Raw genomic sequence first — 25078 nt, 5'->3', positions numbered from 1 at the left:
CAGCTCTTCAGAAAGAAGAAAATAGGTACCAATGGCCCAAAGAATCCAGCTGGAAGCACCATAGTTTGGCTAGTTGGAATGTATAGGCAACAGGAGACAGAGGCAAGAATATATTGGAACTTTTAAAAGTTAAGATGGTACTCTCACTCATACCAGGAGTCTACTGCACACTTTAGGTGTGCGTGGTCTCTTGCGATCAAATACAGTCCTATTTTTTGTTTTTATCCATAGAGTGAGGATCCTTGAACTCTGCCCTACAAAACTAGAGGGTGAATACAGCTGTAGTGTATTACAGCAAATTTGGCTTTGTTGCCAGAATTCCTTTTGCCTTACATTGAAACTGTTTATTTTCCACTATTTCAAAGATTTTAAGGGGCATGAAGGCTAGACCCAGCACTGCCTCCCAGAGTGCTAGACAAATGAAGTGTGCCTTATGAAAATATATTAGCACCATCTATTTGTGAGCACTACCTCATTTATTCAAATCATTCACAGCAGTGCTTTGATTTTTCCAAATCTGGTGTCATAGTACCACCAGGCAAGTTTTCAATGATAATCTAAAACTATGAAACTTTTCTTTTCTGCTCTTTTATGTTTTTGTATTTATTTTGGCTGCCAAACATGGAGAAATATTGGTTGTTTGGCTGCAACCCAAATATATCTTAAAATGGGAAACATTTAAAAATAGTTCTGTTTCTATGTACTACAATAAACAAGACACACTTCTAAAGCAGCCATAAGCACAGAATAATGGAATAACAGGGTGGAAGGAACTTCTCTAAGTCATCTAGTTCAACTCCCTGCTCAAAGCCTCAAGTTGCTCAGGGCCACATCCAGCTCAGTCTTGAACACTTCTGAGGACACAGATTCCATAACATCTCTGGGGTAATCTGTTTCAGTGCTTAGCATACTTCTGTTTAAAAAAAAAGTCCTAATATCTAACTGGAATTTCCCGTATTCCAGTTTGTGCCCAGTGCCTCTTGCCAAATTACTCTGCACTTCTGCAGAAAATCTGTCTTTGTACTCTCCAATAAGATAGCTGAGGATCCTTTCTCATAAGAGATTACATCAAACACTAAGGTTCCTAGCCATGAAATTCACATTCACAAATACTCTGAATGATGAAAGTAGGTGCCATATGAAGAGGGCAACCAAGAATACCTTTTTAGGGGAGGGTGAGCTAACAGCCTTGCATGTTGTTTTGTCAGTTGCAAATGAAGTTCCTCAATCATTTATTTCAAAGTATTATTATGCCTACACAAGTCTAACATTGCTTCAGAAGAATTGGATGTCAACGTGCAACTGTGCAAAACAAAAACAAGCATGTCTATCTACAGAAACCTAACCCTTGAGCTCTTAACTTCCACCTTCAAACTACTTTCATTTCAAAGAGGGCAACTTTTCTTAGGTGATCAACATTCTTAACAGAATGCACACAGCAAATAAAATAGCATAAACTGTAATTCCTTCCATATTTCTTTTATATCTGGGGGCATTTTAGTAATTTAAATGATAGAGAAATTCACTACTAAACGAATAGTGAATTACATGCTGAAGAAATTCACTACTAAGCAATAGGAATTTCAGGAGTAGCTGAAACATGCAGTAGGGAAACTCCTCAGTACTGGTGTTCAGCTGAAGGTAGTGAGCCAAAAGGAAGAGATGCCCTGTGAGGGCCGAGGGTCAGCCTCATTCCTTCCTGTGTCCTTTCTCCCAGCACTATTTCAAGGTTACTCACACCTTTTCCTTCAGTTGCTATGCACATCTTGTTTTATTAAATGCTACTCAGAAATATGCTGCTCGTTAACGTTATAAACTAAACATATACTTCTGAAAGAGAATTGTTAGAGCATTTATATTACAAAATCACAAGGCTTTAAAACTTATTTTGCCAATCCCTCTCCAGTGATTATAGCAGTTCAGAACTGAGTGAATAAGCTGTACTCATTAGTACTTTAGGACCAGTTAGGTCAATGAAGAGGTAAAGATGTAGTTATTAGCAATTCCAGCTCCTATGTAGCTACAGAAACCATTATACAAAGGAAATTCATTGCTCAAATGTCGCCATCTGTTTCACCTGTTTTCGGGTCATTCAAGAACTTCACTGAAGTTCCACTTTCATCTTTATGTCCTTCACAAGGGTCCTTAAACATACTGGTTTAAATTTACTTTTTAGTTGACTTAGTAAAGTAATTGTCCTTATTTTTAGGGTGAAAAGCTGAAAACAGTCTGGATTTAAACTTGGGATCCCATTTCAGTGGTCCAATCCCCAATTCCACCTTTCATTCTGCAGGTCATTTTTCATTATTTATTAAAATATGAAACAAAACTGAAAACAAGGAAGAAAACTTGTTTGAAAAAACCAAGTCTGCAGCTCTGATGGAAAAGGGAAGAGGAGTTAGACCTCTGAAAACTTCTTTGGTATGATTTAAAAGAACCTGACCCTTGCTCCTCTTGTGGGATTCTGTTTAATTTTTATTTTGAACCTTAGAAAACTCAGCTCCTTTATGTGTCCAGTTAGTAGACTTAGTTTGGTGTTTGATGGTAAAAATTTATAAAATTCAACACTGAACAATTGAACATTTTTGAAGGATAGGGACTAAACCAAGCCCACTCATTATTTTCAATGCATAACATCCTTTGAAACTCCTTCAAGCCGAATAATTTTTGAGAGATAACACTTGTAAAATAAACAGTGAACAAATTTAAAAGGACAAGACAAAAACTACTTGTTAATAAAGGAACTTGAAACCCTTATTTCAATTTAGATTGAGGATCACTTATTTGTAGTAGGATAAAGGTTAATTTTGATCTGATGTCTTTAGGTTGATCTGTTTAGCCCTTTAGCCAGGGCCTTGTTACCCTGGCTTTACTCTCAAAGCTCCCTATTTGTTATTGTTTTTTCCAGACTGGCCTGGTATGTATTTTTCAGGATGTAATTTCACCTGGACAGAGCTGATGAGACAGTGACTGCATCTTGCCCAGAAGAGCTGTCTTTCCAATCCTGGTTCCTTCTCCTGTCCAAGGAAACAAGTCCAAGACAGCTCCACCCAGGCTGGGCTATGAAGAAAACTGTGTCCTGGCCAAAGAACCTGACAGATTCTGCAGAAATATATTCAGTAAAGGCAAGCAGAAGACTGTGCAGAGCAAGGAGAGTCTCACAAATTTTCTAGGTCTAACTCTCTTTTTTAAGCCTTTAAAAAGCATCAGCCAATGCAATCATCAAAAGAGAAGTGTGGTCTTTGGACCTGGCCTCATACAAGGTGGTCATACTTTAGAGTTGATCAGCTGAATAAAATCAGGGACTTTCTTTAACAACCTCTTCTCAGCAGGAAAAGCTCAACAAAATACTAAGAACTTGAGCAGGTGAAGAATTCAAATGCTGTTGGACTGGCTCTGCCCATGTATTGAAGCAATTGGTATTAAAGACGACAGACCTGAATGCAGGAAGTCTCTTATGACTGTGCATTATCACTGCCATTACCTGCTCAGTGCCAGGCAGTGTTTGGCATCTCCACTGCCTTAAGCACCTCTCATTTACAAAGATCAGTGCATTTTTGAAGAGTTGAAAATCGAAGGCATAATAAAAAACAGTCTGGAACTGCAGCCACCTTTGCTTCTGTGAGAAGAGTGAGGACACTACACTTTGCAGTCCAGGATGTTCGTGTTTATTACTGAGTGCACAGGTAATCTGCTACATGGGTTACTGTGTACCCAGGTTGTAGTGAGGGACTCATTTCCTACAGCCAATTTGGAGTCTATTCCTTACATATCATCACCATTTATTACATCATAATACTTTCTTTTTTTTCACTCTGTGACTACTCATCTGGGATCTTTTGAAACACTTTGGGAGGAATCATTCAAAAGAAGAATATCAAAATAACCAACAGCAAAAAAGTATAAATTCTACTGTGTTACAATAAGGCAGCTCCAAATCAACAGTTTAAAAAATCTCAAGCAGCAATAGATTGAAATTTGCATGTTTATCTGTGTTAATAGAACAAAATAGGTAGTCACACACTGAAATCCTCTTCTGTGATAAGTATTACCTCATTTGCCATAATCCAAGCAAATGAAGGAGCAAGTCTTTAGCTGAGTATTTTGTAACATTTGGTTAGATGTTTTTAAAGCTAACTTTGTTTTACCTCCTTCTCTGATTAAGCACATGGTTATTTTTTTAGGGACAAACCTGCTTAAAGATAGTAGTATTTAGACTGCTAGGAGGATCTACAAGCTGTAGCAACAGAATAAATTTGAAACCAACATTGACTTCCAACCCTTTAGTTGTAAATTAATCTATAAGTCTCAGAATCCCCAACATGTCTAGGTATGTTTCAAAATTGTTGCCTTCTCTATTTTAAATCTGAAGAAATGAATCCCAGTCCTTTTAAGTTAGTTCTCACTTCTAAAAAGGTGTTTTATCACTAGTGGATAAATACACAGAGCACTGCACAAAAACCATCTTGATAAATTCAGGAAAAAAATCAAATTCAATGACTAGAGGTACAGAGTATATTACCCAGGAAAGACGCCTGAGGAAATAGGAGTCATTGAGCTTGGAGGAAAAGTACGTGGACAGATATGAGAACAGTATCCAAATATATATGGTAAACAAACAAAGCCCTGAGGAAAAGCAGTATAAATTACTTCTGCTCCATATTTGTGAAGAGAAGAAACAAACTGCAGCAAGGAAGATACTTGGAAAACTGATACAGGGAGCTACAGTCTAGGATAAACTGTCTTGGGAATAAGAACAAGGTGGTCAAAATGAGTTCAGGAAGTCCATTTCAGCCCTATGTTTCCTTGTAAAAATTACTATTTTTCCAATTGAAGGCTACTACTTTTGTTCTGCACATCTAAGTATATACCATAAAGCCTCAAGGAGGACTGCCCTCCTCAGCGCCCTGCACAAATTCCAGAATCCTACTTCCTATCTCTGAGACATAGAAAATGAAAAAACAATAAGGCATGGTCTCTTCACTATGTAGATAAGCATAAGAGAATTGCCAGGGAGAAGTAAGATTAATTTGTTACGGAGAAGAGAAAAATATCTCAGTGCAATCGTTTGAGTAAAGGCAAGAAAGAGCATCCAGGAAACTGCAAGCTGCTGTCCCTAGCCACAGTCACCAGGAACAATCACACCTATGCACATGATGAACAAGAAGGTGATTTGGAACAGCCAGAGCAAATTTACCAAGGCCAGGCTGTCTGGCAAAGCTTGCTGCCTTCTGTAATGTTATTCCTGGCTTTGCATACAATGGGAAAGGGGTGAACACCATTTACTTCAGCTCTGGCACAATTTCCACAGGTATCCTTCCTGTCAGACTGGATGCCTACATTACCGGGGAGATGGAAAACTGGGCTCAAAGAATAGCAGTCAGTGCTTAAAAGTCCAAAGTCCTTTTTGATACCTCTTTGATATTGCTTAAGAAGCTCTTTCTGGTTCTTGAGCAACAGCCAGTGTAATTCCTATTCTCATTTCAGTGAGGGAGAATGTTTTGTGCTTTGTGTACACTGGGGAAAGAACTTGGGTTGTGGAAAACAATAGAAGCAGATGAGTTGTCCATAATGACCTGCTTTGGAATTGAAGGAAAACAAAGCTGACATCCATTCAGAAATAGGTGACATTATGTTTATAAGTCCCCCCACTATGCTGAGTATAGTTGAAGCAAGGATCTTTAAAATAATATGCAAAAATATGGAAATGGAATGGGATTATCCTTTTTCTGAAGTCACAATGGTTTTCCACTTCCAGCATTGCAACTTGCATATGATCACCCAAAATACCTGTGTTCTCTGCTCCAAATAGCACCCAAGACATACAGGAATTCAAATAGAGCGAGGATTAATAGCTCTGAATGGCACTTGGCAAAGGTGCTTGCAATATTCTGTATTAACTTTGGAATAAATTGCCCACTTTTAAGAAGCGGACAGATGATAAAGCAATTAAATATCTGAAGCACACATAAGAATTCCTGGGCAGTGTTGTATATCAAATGCTAAACTCAGAAAGAGTAAGAAAACTCTGTCAGTAACAAAAGCAGTACTGAAATATTAAATTCTATTGGGCTTGGACAATTATGATTTGAGTTAGTCAATGGAGTCAAGTCTGTCAACAAAGCTTTCAGCCAGTTACTTTCCTTTGGTTTAGAAAGCTGTAGACACAAACAAACAAAATGTAAATTTTAAAAATTTGCCCTATGTTTCCAAAATAGCAGTCAAAATAAAGTGGTTTCACTTATGATCCTGGTCTCCAAACTGAACGTTCTCACACATGACACTTGCTGGATCCAGCCCAGTCCTATAAGGATTGATTCCAACTGCACATAGTTTTCCCAGCTGGAAAATGTATCTCATCTTGCACCATTAGAGGAGACAGATCTCAGGACTGATGACCTGGCTTCTTACTACTACTCTAAAATAAACCCAACAAAAACCCCAACAGATTAAGAAAAATCAGAGGTGATCCTTTTAATCTTCTTCTATATTGTTCCCCATTTGGAGCTTGCAGAGATCAAAGGAAAGATTCTACAGCTCAAACACATCTGGAGAAAAGAAGCAACAAATTGCCAGTACATCTTTAATTTAAAAAGTACTAATAAATACTTCATAAATTTAGAATGTATTATTGAATTCCTAAATTTGACAGAAATTCTTTATGAATACACTGTGAAGCAGAGTCATTGTTAACTCATCTTAAGAAAACTAAAATATGAAGTAAATGGTTCCACTAAATCTGCTATCCACTAAATCAGTGGATAGCAGAAAATAATGGACACCAAACCAAGTAAGTATACAACATGTAAAATAAAAGCTATGTCTATCATTAATGGAGTACTAAGATAAGACAAATACTTATTTTTTTGATAATGAAGGTGTTTCATCTTTTCTCCCACATATTTCCCTTCCTTCCCTGGACATGGCATAGAGTTCATGTTCTCTGACTATATTTCCAAATTCTTTATCTGTTACATCACCTGCTCTATTTTCACCATGTTGCCTTTTATCTCCAGAGATGAAAGAAAGCTGCAGGAAGTAATCTCTCTTTCGTACCTCTCTTCCTATGTCTATATTATTTTTTAAAATAGATTCTCCAGCCAGTGTTTCATTGAAAGAAAAATGCCAATAAAGAATACTATCAGCTACACAAATGGAAGGTTTATGAAAACTTTGGGGTGGAATAGGGGCATGTACACCTATGCACACCATCAGCTAAGCAATCTTTGTAGGCCTGACTTTGCACTTTTACTTGTACTTCTCTCAGGCATTTATCCAAGTGCTCATGGAGAATTTATGGTATGTAGGAAGCTATGTCTCTCTCATTACTGATCTTGTAACCCAGTGTGCAGTAGATTACATTAATTCCCAAGGAATGCTCTCTGACTTAAGAGTGTATTAAGCACATAAATAATGCTTCATGACTTCAGAGTTTTTACATGAGATATATTCCCTGTGCCAGTTTTTTTGACAAATGTTTTAATACTACAAAAACAAATTATTGAAAAAAATCTAGAAGGGCCATGTCATGGAAAAAATTATTCACAATGCCCAAAGTTTCAACAGGGCATAAATGAGATTATCTATTCCCTATAGGTAACTTTTCCTCATCCTTAATACTATGAGCAACCTCACATTGCCTTCAAATAGGTATAATAATAGCATATGATCTCCCTTGCTAATTGCTGTAAGTATTTCTGAGTGCAAAGGGAACACAATAAACATCTGCTACATTACAGAGAAGCTGCTTTCTAAGAATTCATGGCTGTACATTAACATACTAATGCTTTTATCAACTGCTATTTGAACATGTTACCAAAATTGTGAGAGTACAGGGGATTGATGAAAGTGTGAAAGATTAAAATAGATAATTTTTTATGTAATGCATTTACCAAAAGCAAATGAGCAAGATCCCACACTGCCTTTGTGTGTGCACGTGTATGCCTCAGTGTACCAGAGAGTCTGTGTGAAATCACACATGACTTGGTTACTTATGTGCAAAGTGAGTACAGATTTTCTGTTAGGAGCAAAAATCCCCAAATCTGCCAACAATTCAAAAGAAGTTCTTCAGCTAAAATTAATTGCATAATTAGTATTTTAATCTTCTGGGGAAAAAAATCTTATTTATGTTTATACAGACTTGATTAACAAAGGACATAAATAACATCCTACTCCATAACAGCAACTGACTTACATCAGATTCAGCTACTAAGGAGCACTGAATAACCAACACAAGCAAGAAGACATTTCTGTTAGAATTGCCAGTTTTTGTGTTCCTTGTAACTAAACCAAAGAGCAGGAAGGATTGCTGAAGAGATGCAGTATTGGTGCTTGTCAGATCATAGCTAAAAGCTGGTGCTCATCTGTAAGGTAGCAAGGGATGAGCTGTCACTGTGGAGCAATTTCATAGTCATGTTCACACAGTAAATGTCTCTTAATTAGCTTTATGATAGAAGAAGGAGACCTATTGATTCAAGCTGAATATGAAACCTCACTGCTTTTACCTGAGTCAGCTCTCCATCAAACCAAGGGAATTCATGGCTCTTAAGCCTGACTGCAGCCACTTCCCTGACTGTGAAACAAGCTGCACACTGTGCTATAAATAAAAACTCTGCCCTGCCATTTAATCCAACTACTTCAGGGTTTGCATGAGCCACAGAATGGAACTCTGCCAAAACATTCAGGTCAGACAGCAGAGTTTTATTTCTATTATTTCTATCCCAAATGTCAATCTCTTATCAACTTTCAGACTATTTCACCCATGCCTTTGTTTTCAGTGTGTTTGTCCATGTTGTACTGACACTGAGCTTTTAAAAGAACAGTGATAAGTCATAAAGTCTGAAAGTCTTGTAATTTTCTCAGTGTGCATTTTTCTTGTTCATGTATAGGCTTGAACAGTGATAATGAGGTAATCTAAATTGCCAGAAAATGTTTTAACTTTGGAGTCAGAATATGATCTTCTGGGACATTTCAAGCATACATATTTGTATTTTTGAACCAACCACAATTTTATGTGTTCTAAAATTACTCCAGACATTTCCATCACAGAAAGAAAAATGAAAGTGAATAATTAATATAAAGCAGATATTGCAAGCAGCTGACAAAAGAAGTCTTTTCCAAATGTGAGTTTAAAAATAATGTTATCCCACATACACTCTCGGTCCTTTAAAATTGGCCAGGTTCCCAAAATATTAATTATGTAAACTCATATCAAGCATTCTGTGGCCATTTATAGATTCATAAACTAATGCCACAACTGCAGGTGATTGGAAAGAATCTTTTCCCACTTTATTGAATCGTGCTATTCCTGAGCATATTTTAAGAATAATGCAAAACCTTAGAACTATATTAAAATGCTGGAATAGCCCTAAAAAATAATTCCCTCATACTTTGAGAATCCATTTTGCCATCAACTCTTCAGCTTGAGAAAGAGTATAGAATTACAGTTTCTTTTTAAGTACGTGCAGTGACACCCTAGTGTTAGCACACCCCATACACACACAAAATAAATAAAAATCAAATCACATGCAGAGGCTTATGCTCGTTATTGAGTTTTATCAAAGGGATTTATTCACATGGAGCCCTGATGACATGTTTGTTCAAGGTAAACAGTATATATGTAAGAGCCATGGCTACAATTAGCCTAAAAAATTTATGGATACACTCTTCTCATTTATTTTTCTTCCAGAAGATGCTGTAAATAATACTAAATTATTGCCAAGTGATGGACCTCAGGAACAACTCTAAAGCATTTTAGAGAACACAGGTTATATTTTGTCTACCACCCTCTGAAGTGCAGTAAAACTCCCCTTCAGACTGGGAGAAAAGTAGTTTTCTCTCATAGAAGAGCATTCCCTACCTCCCTGCCTTTAGGTCTAGAATCTTCATAGCTAGAGCCTCAACTCTTTACCAGCATTTTATTCAGCAGCTCTGAATGGGTGAAGACGCTGTGTTGATATTCTTAATGCAACCATCCTTCCATAACCTTGCCTGGATACCTGCACACTCTGATCACATCACCTTGGTGAAGGAGTGAGTGCAAAAGCATTCAGTTCTGGTGACCATAACTACAATCACAACTTCATGAACAGTAGAAATTCACTTGGTGGTTCAAAACTTGACCTGTTTTTTCTTCCCCTTGATATGACACACACTGGTTTGCTCAAGTGAGAAGGTTTAGAGTTGATGTAGCCAGAGTAAAATGGCACGTGATTGTTATGTTTTGAGGGATGGCAGTACTGGAAAAGTTGGCCCAGGCCTTGCCCATACAATAGTTTCATTCATGATGCTGCCAGTAGTCATCCTCACAAGCACCATTCTCACAGCACAATAAGGCAACCATGTACCTCACAATGCAAATTAGCATTACATACATGTTATCCTGTATTGTAGAAAAAACAATTTTTAACTAAGACCATTTGAACTAAGGCCTTTCAAGCAAGTCTGAGTAGGATCTGGCCTGTTTCCAGCTGCCCTTTTCACTTGGGAAGACATTGCAGACTGGGCTGTTATGCTAATGGCACCTATTTCAGGCTGCAGGCTGTCCAGAACACAAATACCTGCTTCCGTTCTCACCAAGATCCACCATGGCAGTGAGGAGGACTCCAACTGTCTTCTGTAAAAGGCAGCAGTCAAGAATGCTCCACAGCAACAAATCTGTCTTGCTCACAAACAATTTCAAGTCTGCACTTGAATTCCCCCAAGGAAAATAAATCCTCTAGGAGCTGCATGAACAGTTCTGACTATGGCAGGTCACTGCTAGCCATCTTTTCCCCCTGGAGCAGGCAGAGGTTTTTGTTTCCACATGCAGTGTGCAGTGCACACCTGGTGAGTCCAAAAGGTCCAGAGAAGGCTCAAACCCATTGTCCATTCACTGTATCATCACTCAAGAGATACACAGACTATACCTCCCATATACAGTGGGTCTGGCATCACAGCAGCAGCAGGATTTAGCCTACAGCTCTCCCCTCAAGTGAATTATGTAGCTTGTCCTTCTGGAACAGCTAGAACCAAAGATTATATGGAGGGCTGAAAAATAAGTTTCAAAAAGAGATAATTGGGAATACGAAAATTAAAATGAAGAGGTGGAAGGTTATATGGATTATCCAACAGTGAGATCATTTTGGAGGCATTCATATGCAGTGGAATTTAATTCTGGCAGAAACCACCCATATGTATCATCACAATGTTGCACCACTGGATGTGCCAATACAAAAATGGAATTCTGGTATTACAGATTATCTTTGAACTCAGAAGCCTGACACTCAGTACTGGGTTTTGATATGTTTATGTGCAAGCCTAGGACACAACTGTCTGCATGATAAGATAACTTTGATTAAATGAACTGCTATAATTGTTACATTCTTATGGGCTGTTTTCACTCTCAGCAAGAATCAGCCAAATTTGCCATGACATATCTGGTGACTGAAAACCCTTGTCACTCTATTACACCAGATAAAGGATACCTTTTAAATTTCCTGTTGAACTTGTCACTTATGTGTCATTAAACATAAGAAAAATATTTCACAAAAAACCCAAATTAATTTTGCGCTTCTTTTTCCAGACACAACAAAAAATGAAGTTAAATAATTTAGTTCAAACTGGCTATTCTTCACAAGAACATTTTTTAAAGGTTAATGCATTGTGCATTTTGAAAAATAGTTCCCAGAAAGATGTTTTATAAACCATGGGGACAGTAACATATAAACCACATGTCATTTCAATCCTTTTGTGATATTTTGATATGCCAGCTTCATTGCATGCTCAAAACCCACAACTTCCAGGAGACTTTTCCCTTTCTTACAGTTTTTGCCCTGCCACCCTACAGCTACCAAAGGCAGGAAGGGAGAGGGCAGCACAAAAGTTTAAAGTTTGGCTGTTGCAATATAATAACTGTGATACATTGAAATAACTCCACATTGTTTTAACTGTTTGACACTAGTAAATGAAAACACATGCTCAGCTTAGTAAGATGTATTACGTAACATAGCACAGCCAGCAAACTTAGCTAGGAATAAAATTAGTCTACTCCTTTTCTCAAATGTCAAAGTTTGGGAGTCTACTGTAAATACAGCATTCACCCTAAAAGAGATGTCAGTTATAATTACTTTAAGTACAAATATTAGCTAGCAGCTATCTACAATATCAGACCAAACATATTCAGGACTTCCAAACAAAGAAACAAATCCTCAGTGCAAAACAATTATTTTTCCCACTTAACCCCACTGCTGACAACTGTAGATACAAGGAAGTTTTGGATCTGGTTTTCCCTACAGGAGTTTGTAAATCAGGCTTTTTCACATGGTCCCCTAAGATATGTCAAGTCCATATTCTTTTTCCCTAAGAGGACAGCAACCAGGAGAAAGCCAAATTAGGGTTTCCTGAGCCCTTCCTGGACAGCAGAGTAGGATAGGTCTGAGTCCTGGAAAGAAGAACCAGGATGGACCTGAATTCCACTGTACCTGATGACTAATTCAAATAGTAGGAAAACCACAGTGGTCAGAAATATGTCAAAAAATCCCCTGAAAAAAACCCCAGAAAAAACACTGAGACTCTTTCTTTAAATAACTTCCTAAAACTGAAATTTTATAAGAAGGGATCAACCCCAAATTCTTTTCAGATCTAACAAAGTAAAACAGAACCTGAAGATAGACAAAAGCTATCAGAAACAGAGATTTTAGTGAAAGGCACATGGAAATGTGGTTTCTGTGTTGTAACTGGAAAGTCAAGTGACAAAATCAAAAACACGAAACGCTGTTTTACCAAACACTAAGAACTTATTCTTCAGTTGTTCCTACAACAATTGTATCAGCTCCAACTGGAAAGATGACAATGAAACACGGTTTGTAGGGCAGTACAATCATGGGGATTACGTCCTGTAACTTGTTTGTTCTGGATTCTGTGACTTTGTTTTCTCATCTCTGTCTCAGATCTGGGATGATCTGCTTACCAATTCATTCTCTAAAGACAAGTCTTTTTGTCTGTACTTAATTCCTGTCTAGAGAGACAACACTCAGCTCTTTAAGAATGGAATTTTCTGTTATGCAGAACCATAAAAATTAGAGCATGTTTCCATCCATCAATAAAGCACAACAGTGTTGAACTTTAGAATCATCTATGTTGGGTGGCACTGGCAGAATGGCATAATGAGAGAGACAAAAATAGAAAAATTCTAATTAGAAGAAAACTTCAGAGGCTAGACAAAGTTGAACAGACAGCCACTGAAATACTGGATGAAATGTCATCTGTAATGGTACCACCATCTCTGACTCTGATGTTCTGTGATCCCTCACTCAGTATCCAAAGGCATGGACTGCAGAATTTTTCTTAGCAGCTGATCCCCCAGATGAAACACAAACATAACTGCAAAAAAACCACTGCCTTCATACTAAAACACACTACCCACCAGCCTTCCTTTCCCAATTGTCTTTACTTATCATTATTATTCCTCCAACAATACCTTAATCCTTGGTGTCAAAACAATGAAAGAATTCATTAATAAAAAAACACTTTTGAGAACAGCAATAATATTTTCTTTTTCATCCTAGTAAAACACACACGTATGGAGGTGAAAGTACAAAAATACATGGGAAAAGGCAGCAATTTGTGTTCCAGCCTCCTGACCAGCACATTTGCACATGTCTCTCAAACAGCTCTGGAAGTCACTGTACTGGCTCTGTTCCTTTGCAGCTGCAGGAGGCAAGATGTTCCTTCCACCTTGTACCAGTGCAAGGAAATCCCAGTCCATGAGACATGGGGTCAATGTGTTTAACCTCTGAGAGAGAAGATTTGAGCACTAGAATTGCAAAGTGCTGGTAAGAAGGGCAAGATTTACTCTGATAACCTGTTCCCACAAGTACCTGCACCACCAGAAAGCGAGTTTGGCTAGATTGCTCTCCTTCAAGTTATGAACTTGATTTCGCTGTTCCCCAGCGAGCAAGAATGACTCTGAAACCTCAGTTACATACTTTGGGACTTAAAGAGCACAGGAGTTCACTGGAATTTAAGCTTGCAGAGCAAGGCAGAGAAGCCCTCTTAAAACAGAATATTACTAGTACATATTTTCATTTTTAAAACACTTTAAAATCCACATATTCTCTTTGCTTACGATAAAAAGTCTGTAGTCCCTATCAAACAAGACAGTGCTGTAGAAGACAATCCTTTGAACATTTCTGGATAGCAGCTAAGTACAAATACACTTGCTTTTTCAATGCATTATTTGAAAATAGTAACTGGAGAGGCAACTACAAACAAAAGAATAAGACTGCAATTGGGAGGATCTTAAAAACGTTATTTCACTGAAAAGAAATGAAGTTTCCACCTGCAGTTTTATGCACTTGGCAAACAGAACTTCACTTCTGCAATGTTATTTTAGGACAGAAAAAATGCATGCCAGAGTTAATCTTGCAGTGGATTAGAAGCTTTGTCTGAATTTCACAGTTAGCATAAACTTAGAGCCACTTTTCTACAGTAGTGAGCAGAAAGACCAGTGAAATAATTTAAAAAGACAAGCACTGGAAAAGTTCCTTCCCTCAGTCTAGGCAACACATACAAGATTCCTGTCTGGTCAACATAATCCTCTCTTAAGTCCTTTTTTGACAAAACTAAATTCTTAGAGTTAGCTTGACTTGAACTGCATATCTGTTATTTGCAGACTACACACTGTTCTACTATTACCAGTATGCAAAAAAACTCCACATTGGCTCCAGAACATGAGATTAAAATAAAGATAATTTCAAAAGAACATCATCATAGGAAAGAAAGAAAAATAATGAAATTCTGGAAAAAGAACAAGTATCTTAAAGAGGGGTGGGGATCAAAAATCATATCAACTCCCCAAAATACCTTTAGATTTCCCTTCTATGAAAGAGAATCTCCTAGGAAGCCCTCAAAGTGCTTATTTGTTAATAAACACTCTCATAACTAAATCACAGGTTCCTCTAAATGTCGGTGGCTGCAGGAGAATGCAGATGTGAAATGCATTACAAAGCACAGTGGACTCAGGCAAGCACTGCCACAAAGTGAGAGCAATACGTCCAGCACAGAAAGAGTTGTGAAATTGCTGCCTTAATGCCAAGGCACTACAAAGTGTTTTACCATCCAGATAGAGAAATATTCTTTTAATTTTATGCTATGACTGCTCTTCCTGCAGTAAGCAATAAAATACTATTAAAATGCCAATGTTACATGTGTCATATAACCGTGGAGAAGAAGAGATCACTGCCAGCTTTGCAAATCTACTGTACTTCCAGACTCTGGGAGAAAGGAATGGTTAAACAAATATTCACACAGGTTTGGAGGGTTTTTTCCTACTTGTATAAATTTTAATCAATCCTATTTCTCTCCCTCAAAATGCATGCAACCTGACCAACACTAGTCAATTCCTACTGAATTGTTAGGAGAGATATAAAGGGAAAGTATACAAGTTCTTTCAAAGACAGAACTGAAATCTTCCACCAGCAACACAGGGTGCCTCCAAGTCACATTGTCTTTAGGATATTAAACCACAGACCTGCACACTACTGTCCAAATCACTATAAAATCATTAAACACAGTAACTTTGTCATGATAATTCTCATTAGAGTCACAAGATACCATGAAAACTTTTGAGCTTATTTTATTCAAGAGCTTTAAGGGTGCTGTTATACCTGGATTTGCCCTTTTCCCTGACCTCCTTTCATCTTGTCTATTACCCTTAATCATTTCTAACATCTTGAAAGCAAATTTCCATAACAAAACACAGGCTTTAAAAACCCCGAAATCCCACAACAGAAAAACAAACAAACCCCCAGAAAGTCGTTCATAGCTACTTGCCTCTTGGCAATTTCTGAGTATTTCCCAGGTTTAGTGCAATATATCCACAGAAAAGAAGACAGACAAATCTTGACATCATGGTCACAAACCCAACCTCGCACTGGGAATGGCTCTGACAGGTATCACACAGAAGTACTGCAGCTGCATTTAAGGGAACCGTTCTCTCTGTGACAAGAGGCAGCAATACTTTGACACGAGCTTAGTTTACACTGTGGGAGGAGACAGGATGACATCATTCACTCCCACTGCAAAACCAGAATTAGCATAAAAAAATATTATCAGGCTCCCCTGGCGATAATCTTCTGGGGTTTGTTACAAGATCTTTTCCACCACTAAGGGTAAGACATTACCATTTTATTACTTATATATCATGAAAATAAAATAATGAATATCAAACTTTCTATTAATGGAAAACTGATCTGAGAGACATTTTCACTGTTTTATCCAAGAGAGCTGGACTTAAACTGCAAAAACAGCATTTGCAGTACTCAGAGAACTGTTTGCTATATTGACCTCAGTATTTTTGCAATCTCAACATTTTTCTTAAGGTTAATTCAGGCTACTTGTGGCTTTTGTCCAGGCAAAATAAATACTAGTTTAATTTGACATGACATTATAAACAGACATTGTAAATATTTATTCAGCAAAAGAACTGGACTTGACAAATCTAAATGTCATTTTTTAACTTGTATCTAGTGTTGGCAATTTAAAAATACTTCATAATTTTCCCTTTCATAAGTGTCTGGTGAGTTAATAGGTACAAAGCACATTGAAAGGAATAGAGCAACACTTCTCATTCCAGGATGATCTTCTCACCAGTTACATAACTTCAGATGGAAAAGAAGTTCCATTTTTCCATTAAAAGCTGTTGCATTCCATGTTTACAATGAGCCAAGTAAGCACAGCATTTGGTCCCACTCACAAGTGAGAAAATGGGAAGGAAAGGGTAAAGCAGAAGAAAAGGAAGAATTTAGTCTCAGTATCTGGAAAAGTTTCTAAAGAGATTAAATCTATTCAACTAAGTAGTGATAGCTCTCTCTCTCCCCCTCAAAATAAAAACCCCAAAACCAAACAAGGAACAACCCAACAAACAAAGAAAACCCAAAACTGTCTCCAAGGGGAAAAAAATTACACAAAAAAAATCTAACCAAACCCAAACCCCAAAGAACCATCAACAACCAAACCTAAACATATCTCTTGCTTACAATATGTGAAGTTCTTCGGTAGGCTTAGTCTGCTCCCACCCTCTGCTTGACTGGACCTGACATTGTTCTGCTTCCATCGTGTTTATAAGCAGGGAAAATCACAGAGCTCATACCTGGGTTGGAAACTAGTAGTTTAAAATAAAAAAGTAATATCTTGAAGCATACAGGAACATTTCTTAAAGATAAGATTAATCATGTACTTAAAAAGACTCTGTGTTTGCCATAATTAAAGAAGAATTTCACAAAAGAAACCAGCAATCATTGTCTTAGAGACAAACCTGAGGAATTTCAAATTCTTCTAATCAATATAGACAGCACACAGCTATAACAAAAACAGCTGGACTATGGGAATGTGTTCCAGACTCATCATACTATCTGAATTTGGACATAAGGAAATGTTTTTATTATTCACTAACTCAAGTCTGGGAAGAGCAACTTGAAAGTCAATATTTGAGACGGACCCCAAAAAATCCCCAAACACTATTACCTGAAGGTTTTTTGGGAGGATTCAGATCTTGAATATGAACACTCTGCACAGGCAAATGAGACAGGTACAATTAGAAGGAGATGAGAGATGTTTGAAAGGCCATACAGTTAGACAGGGGTCTCCCAAAACATCACACCAAAAGAGTGTTAAATGGCAGAAAGATGGATACAGAGAGCAAACATGCCATTCTCATTGTTTTTAAAGTTGAAGTACTGTTTTCAAAAATGCTCCAGAAACCATATTCTATTTTTTCTCTTCAAAATTAAAAAATAAGAAATCAGTCATTTGATGTAACTGTCTCTTGGGAGGAGTAATGGAAAAATTGCTCCATGGTCACACAGAGCTATCTTTGTATTAGTGTAAACTGGACTCTCCTATTTGTATTATGGCAAATTCACTTTCCTTCAAAAGATTACACAACACCTTCCAAAAAAATGCACAAAGGCCAACTTCTACTCAGAGAAATCTTAGTGAAACAAACATATTAATTACTTGCCTACCTACACCCTCCCTCACAGATAAATATGGTCCTATCCCTGTTTTCACAACTGCTTTCTTCTCTGCTTCCACTTACATCTTCTTCCTCCTTGGTGCATTATCCAACCATATGTTCTCTGGTTAGGTGTCCATATAGATATTTAACCTTCCCCTTGAGACCCTGGCAGACTCTGCAGGTCCCTTTCCCTCTGATCCCTGTAGAACACAGCTCTTCCCAGCCCAGAGTTCAAAAACCCATGCCAAGACACATTTTCTTCTGTCTTATCAAGGATATGCTTTGTCAGGGACAATTTTGGTATAAGCAGATGCAAGTGTAAATTTCCATTAAATATACCTCAAGAGTACAAGAACCAGTTATATAATATACTCTTAAAATTTTCTAATATGGTCCCCTCCTCTGCACCATCCATAGATATAAATAGATTATCACTGATTTTGTCCACTTCTTTTCTTGCAGGACTAACCTTTCTTAGGAAACCTCTGCTACATGAAAAATGAAAAAAGAAATTATTTTTTTTTCTTTCTCCTAAAGGAAAGCTTCTGCTTTCCTTTCTCCTAAATCCTCCTGCCATTTCAATGTTTAGTTTTGCACTGTGGTAGTCAATGGATGTTGACTACCACAGTGCAAAACTAAACAAGAGAACATAAGGGAGTTCCTGGGACTTCAAACACTACCCTGCACTTCCATAATGTTGTTCAGGTATCCAATTTCTCCTCCAATTTACTTCCTCAGGTATCCAATTATCTCCTCCATTGAAACAGAGAGAGAATCTGACTTCCATTCACAAAGTTTTCAAACCTAGCACATTCCTCAGGTTTCTCTCATTCACACAGGCCTGGAAGTACATTACCCATCCTTTGACTCCTCAGAAGGAAAATATTAAACCAAGAAGATTCAGTTAATTACAGTTTTATGTTACGTCTTTAACATAAAAGGCAAGAACATTGAGCTAAGTGCAGGAATGAAAAGTCTCAAGCAGATCAAACAGGAAAAGACAAGACCTCTGATCCTCTAGTGACTCCTCCTTTTCAGCACCAAACTAATATTTAAGTAACAAAGTCAAGTACTCAAAAGTTTACTTGCTTACCTCAACTGGTTCTCTGTGGGTTAGATCACAAAAAATGGAGATTCCAACAAGATAGTACCACAGCACATCTGGGGGCAAAGCAGAGCTTTTCTGGTCGTCTTTTAATAGTTCCCAGACCAGCAAGTACAATAAAAGTATGAGAAGAAAAGAGGAAGAAGAGGAAGAAGAGCAGGAGACAAGATTTTACATTCTGTTTCCAAATACAAATATGCTTTTGTTGAGATTTGGGCTTGGTCCCAATTCACCTATCATTCCTGATTATTTTGACAAGCAAAAGCCAAGGTGCCACAACTCCTTGCTGTTCTAATTTAAAGCAGGAAGAATGTGCAAAGAATAACATTAACAAACAAAATCCTGTCTTCACTTTGAAAGCATAACAATGCCATGTGGAGCTCTCCAAGAGTAAGGACTTACTCACAGTACACTTGATCTGCTTTTTCTCAGAAAATTTCTGGTTGATACTGTGCGTTTCAGCAATGCTTTTCAATTATTTGTGAAGTGTCTTTCTCATAAAATATGCTATATAAACATTAATTATAACTTTCATTCTCTTATGGGTGACTCAATTATTGGACTCTTTTTCTTGCAAATATCATGGGATCTCCTCTAAAGGCCTTAGGAAAAAAGAGATGCCAGAGAACATTCTTTAATATGTGCTGTTTATAGAAGAAAAAGAAGACAAAAGAAAATCGTAACTCTACTTCCTAGAAGTCTGTAATTACTTTTTTCCAATATTCCATTCTCGTTTTGGTAAGCAAATATTTGAGCTCTCACACTATCAAAAATGCAGGGTTCACACACTAGTCCATTAGTCAAATGTAAGACATAGACATATTCATTTCATAGCATAAAAGACAAAGACAGGATAAGGACATTCTAGTGTCCTTATCCCAAACTGATTTCCAGATTTCCAAATTAATGGGATCTGAGACAAAGAGAAAAGAAGAAATTCAGTGAAAAGGAGTGGACAGAACATGTTCTTGTGACATGTTTTACATAGTTCAAACTCTTTCTGCACTCACTCATTTGACACTCATAATTTCAGACAGTGGCTCGTCTTTTTTAACAGGCAGTGTATTTCACCAAAATTCTGTACAACATGGAGTGAAATAAAAAAATTCCATTTATTTCTCTATTAAGTACTGACTTAACTTATTGTTCCCTTTGTAATGCAAATAACCTGCTACACTCAGTTCTGCAGTTTTGATAACATTATCATGACCTGCCACATGAAGAACCAACACAATTCCAGGTTTTTCACAGTGCCACTCCTCTCTGTTACCAAGACTTTGTATTATTTTATTTGGGGCTTATTTTTCCTTTTAAAATTAATTTTTAACCATCAGGTTTTGACTGACTCCAAGGAAGGACTCTTCAGAGTGTCACTAGGCTCCTGGTATCATCCACACAGGGGAAAAACATTTTTCCCTTATAAGCAGTCTAAACCTCCCTTGTTTAAGCTCATGCTTGTTTTTTCTCATGCTCCCACCACACAGCAATGTGAGGAGTCTGTCTCCATGTTCTTGGCCACCTCTTGGGAGACACTCTAAGGGCTGCTGTTAGGTTCCCTTGTCCCATCTGAGCAAGTCTCTGACCATCTTGGTTGCCCTTCTCTAGACTTGCTCCAGTTTATTGTTGTCTGTCCTGAATTTGGGGGTGTGGTGAGAGACCAACACTGGATGCTGCCTAGCTGTGTAATTCACCAAGTGATGAGTAGTGGGGGGAAATTACCTCCCTCAACCTCCTGGCCATGCTCCTGTTCATACAGCCCTGGACACTGCTGACCTGCCTTGCTGCCAGGACCCACTGCTGGCTCCTGTGCAGCCTCCTGCCCACCAAGATCCTGCACTGCTTTCCACCAGGGCTGCTCCCAACCAGCCAGTCCCCAGCCTGTGTCTCTGCAGGGGTTAATCCCAAGCAGATGCAGCACTTTGCAGTTGCACTTGTTGAATTTCATTATGTCCCTGTCAGCCCATTCCTCCAGTGTGGTGAGGGCATCCCTGCCCTAAAGAGTATCAAGTGATCATCCAAATTTGTGTCAAAGATGTTAAACCAATAGGTCCTAAGATAACCAGCTATGGTGCTCCACCTGTTACCCCCATCTAGGTAGTGTATGATGCACTACTTACTGCCTTCTGAGCCCAAGCATCCAACCACCTATTTGGCCAGATAGTTGATCACAGTCTCTGTGAACCACCTTGGTAGATTTGCATTCCATCAAACATATGATGTGTGCTACAATTTATATTTTAAAGCACTATCTAGAAACCATCTTCTTCAAGAAAACACTCAATACATCAAATGGGTTCCTTACCTGAAAGCTTCCCCTTCATTGTTACATCCTAACAGAAATAAATCTGCACAACCTCAGCAAGCCCCCAGAGCAAGAACCAAAGCCTGGCCTTTGAAATGCTATGTAATTACTAGGTTCTGAAGACACTGCTTCTGTCTGTGAAGAAAACAACCTTATTCTCCTCTTCTATCAACACCTTTGTGCCACTTGAGATAATTAACACAATTACAGCCAATATTATTGGATTTCCCCTGAACATTCCTTCCAAACATCCTCTGTCTCTGCCTTTCCCACTATCATATCTCTAAATACTTAGCACTGCCTAAACATGATCTGATTAACTTGAAATGCAGGCAGAAGCAAAGAGCAAAACACAAAAAGGTGTATGACAGTAATGAGCCTTTAACAGAGTAATTGCATGAATCAAATCTTAGCATATATTGATTTTCCTGTGATTAGAATGAATTTTGGATAGCCTAAATTATTCTCGACTATAATTCAATTATTCCATACATGCTTAAAATATGAGCAAAGACTTTAAGCATCAGTCTTGTCCCAGATTGCTTTAGAAGGTGGCCTTCATAATCCATGCTGTACCGAGTCTTGGTCTTTCTCCATTACAATCTTCCTTTGCAGAAGTCAGCACCTCCTGGTCTCTTTCAGTCTCTTTCCACAATATCTTCTGGCTTGTGCAGATAATGCAAGATCACAGTCCAGATTAGTGAACTCAGATGTGAAGTCTGGAGTCTATTACAATACACTAGGATAGGATACAAAATCTGTTTATACATTTAGAACATGAATGTTGATGCCGTTGGCAATTCTATTCTCAAGAAGAGAGATCTGTCTGTACCACAGATCTGCAGAAGCACTCGCCTCTGAAGATAACAATGAAGCACTAATGATTGACTTCTCTGAAGCTTGCCAAGTTATATTATAGTGGGTTTGTTCAGGAGTTAATACCACATGCCACATGTCATATCACGTATCTGACACAGATTCGGTTTATTTTGGATTATTGCCACAGGACAAACTACTATGCCCTTATGCTGCTGCTCCTCATTGCTCAGCCACATTCTATCAAGCACTTCTGGCTTCCATCTCAGTGTTATAATACGCTTTCTTACTTCTCAACACCTCCACCATTTTTCTGCGCCCTGATCCTTTACCTCTGGCTCGCTCCTTAGCCGCCCTTCCCAGCGTTCCAGCTCCGGGGGATCCCGCCCCGGGCGCTGCCGCCGCCGGCCGCCAGGGCGCGGCCTCGGGACAGCGGGACGGGGGCAGGGGGGACACCGGGGACAGCGGGACGGGGGCAGCGGGGACACCTGGGACAGCGGGGACAGCACCGGGAGCGCCCGGCTGCCCTGCCCAGCCCAGCTCCGGCCAGCGGTACCCCAGAGTGCACCGCAGAGCCCCCACGGGCGATCCCGCTGGGCACCGGCAGGAGAATGAGCTGTGCCCCTACACAGCACAATCCGTGTCTCTGGAGAGAGGAAGGAGCGGGAGGATTGCTGCTGCTCGAACTGCTCCTCCGTGTAGCCACACACGGACAGTGGCGGCCACCAAGCCCTGCTGGTTCTGCTCGTGGGTTGCTGGGCTTTGCCCTGTTTATTTCGTGGCGCCTCCCAGCATAAGCTCCAAGGAGAGAATGGAGGAGGACATCAAACTGCTCTTGTATCAAGGCAATGCACAAAGCACACAAGGCTGTTGCTCTTTTACTTAAAATAGAAAAATTCATTCTCCCCATGGCTGCTGGCTTAATTCATCACAGAAAAAAAAAAAAAAAAAGAAAAGGCTTTAAGTTCTGCCTCACTACAGTGGGGACACTGAACTGAATGCAGCTCAGCACTGAATCTGGCCTACTCCAGAGACAGCAGGTGCAGCCTTAAACTGTGCTTATTTCTCTCTTCCCTCCTCCCTTTCTCTACACCCATCTCTCAAATATTCTGACAAAAAGCCAGGGGAAGCCCTGCAAAAACTAGAGCAAATAATGAAAACAAAACACTGTCGACTTCTCCACTTTTCATAAAAGTTAATCTCCAAGTTATATGAAGGAAGAGGACCAGATTCTTAGTTTTAATAAAATATATTATTTTCTTGGCATAAGAAAATTAGTTCTTTGGCTAGGATGCAAAGATTTGATGAATGCATGCAAAGACAGGAGGGAAATAATTCATGTTTTTTCCTCTCTCCTTATGAGTCATTTTGGCCTAAAACACATCTTCCAGAAACTTTTTGGCTGAATTTGGCTACATTAGTTTGCACTCGACATCAGCAGGCTTATCTAGGTCAGAATACTGTGAATAACATTCAAGTGTCATTGCTTGTCACTACTGTGCACAGGATTTAAACATATAAAAAACACTATGAACTATACACTTAACTTTAAGCTGAAAAAGGCAGCTAATGACTAACACAAACACATTATTCTAAAGTACACAGCACATTTATAATAAAGAACTTGTGCACATTAATATGAAATTCATATGTTTACTTGCCATAACTGTCCTCTGTATCCAGGGATTAAAAAATAGGAAGTTATATTACATGAAGATTAATGTAACAGTGCATGCACAATTTATTTGAAGCAACTAAACCCAGGATTAAATAAACTCTGAATGCTGTCTTTAGAACAAAATTATTTGCATGGCACTTTTGGAGCAAGTATTTAACAACTGTAAATCTAATCAAAACAACTCTGAAACATTATTGTCAAAGCACATCATCTGTAGAGGAAAGAGGTTATGTTTCACTTCAAAAATGAACAGCAACTGCCCATTTCCAACAGGTAGCTCTCAAATGTGTGTTAGAAGATTTCTTTTATGCCAAGGACTGTGCTTAGCTTTAGCAAAAAGCACAGCCCAAAAGAAATGGCTTTGTATGGTCAAGCAGTGCATCTGACCCAACATCCTTGCTTTAGGTTTAAGGCAGAACAACAGTTACTTAATACTGGTCTTAACCTGGTCCTCTGGCCCAGATGGCCAGTGGTGGTGTCATGGGTTGGCCAAAGCCAGATGCCAGACACCCACAAAAGCCCCTCACTCACTCCCCTCTGCAGCTGGACAGAGGAGAGGAAATTTAACCAATGGTCCATGGGTTGGGATAAGGACTGGGAGAGATCACTCATTAAATACCATCACAGGCAAATCAGGCTCAACTTAGAGATACAAAGTGAATTTATTACTAGCAAAATCAGAGCAGGATAATGAGAAGTAAAATAAGCCTTTAAAAAACACCTTCCCTCCTTCCCAGCTCTACTGCCTACCCCAGTGGCACAAGGAGACAGGGAATGGGGGTCATGGTCAGTTCATCACCTGAAGCTCCTCCTGCTGCTCAGAGAGAGAAGTTGTTCCTCTGCTGGTTCATGGGATCTCTCCCATGGGAGACAGCTCTTCAGGAACTTCTCTGACATGGCTCAATCTCACAAGCAACAGCCCTCCCAAAACTGCTGCAACCAGAGTCCTTCCCATGGGCAACAGCCCTCCCAAAACTGCTGTGGTGTGGGTCACTCTTCCATGGGGTGCAGTCCCTCAAGGACAGGCTGCTCCAGCCTGGGAGCCAGGGCTTCTCTCCCCATGGGTCCCCCACAGGATCACAGTCTCCTCCAGGCATCCACCTGCTCCGGTGTGAGCACTTCCCCCATGGGCTGTGGGTGGATTTCTGCATCCCTGGTGGACCTCCGTGGGCTGCAAGG

The 25078-nt window shown here is 39.0% G+C and overlaps 1 protein-coding gene across 13 annotated transcripts in view; it reads right to left on the bottom strand.

Annotated features, from left to right (window-relative positions):
* Positions 1-15972, bottom strand: part of ABI3BP (ABI family member 3 binding protein) — a 137127-nt gene extending 121155 nt beyond the window's left edge. For all 13 annotated transcript variants that reach the window (XM_071433540.1, XM_071433544.1, XM_071433550.1 and 10 more), the window contains exon 1: positions 15814-15972. In XM_071433540.1, coding sequence (XP_071289641.1) covers positions 15814-15892 — 79 coding nt within the window. In that variant the 5' untranslated portion in view covers positions 15893-15972. The remainder of the gene's footprint in view (positions 1-15813) is intronic.
* Positions 15973-25078: the final 9106 nt, after the last annotated feature.

Source organism: Agelaius tricolor, unplaced genomic scaffold (assembly GCF_023055355.1).
Source record: "Agelaius tricolor isolate 1412-34295 unplaced genomic scaffold, bAgeTri1.0.p SCAF_9, whole genome shotgun sequence".
Classification (NCBI taxonomy): Eukaryota; Metazoa; Chordata; class Aves; order Passeriformes; family Icteridae; genus Agelaius; species Agelaius tricolor.
The sequence above is the reverse complement of the archived record's forward strand: the minus strand, read 5'-3'. Positions and strand labels throughout refer to the sequence as shown.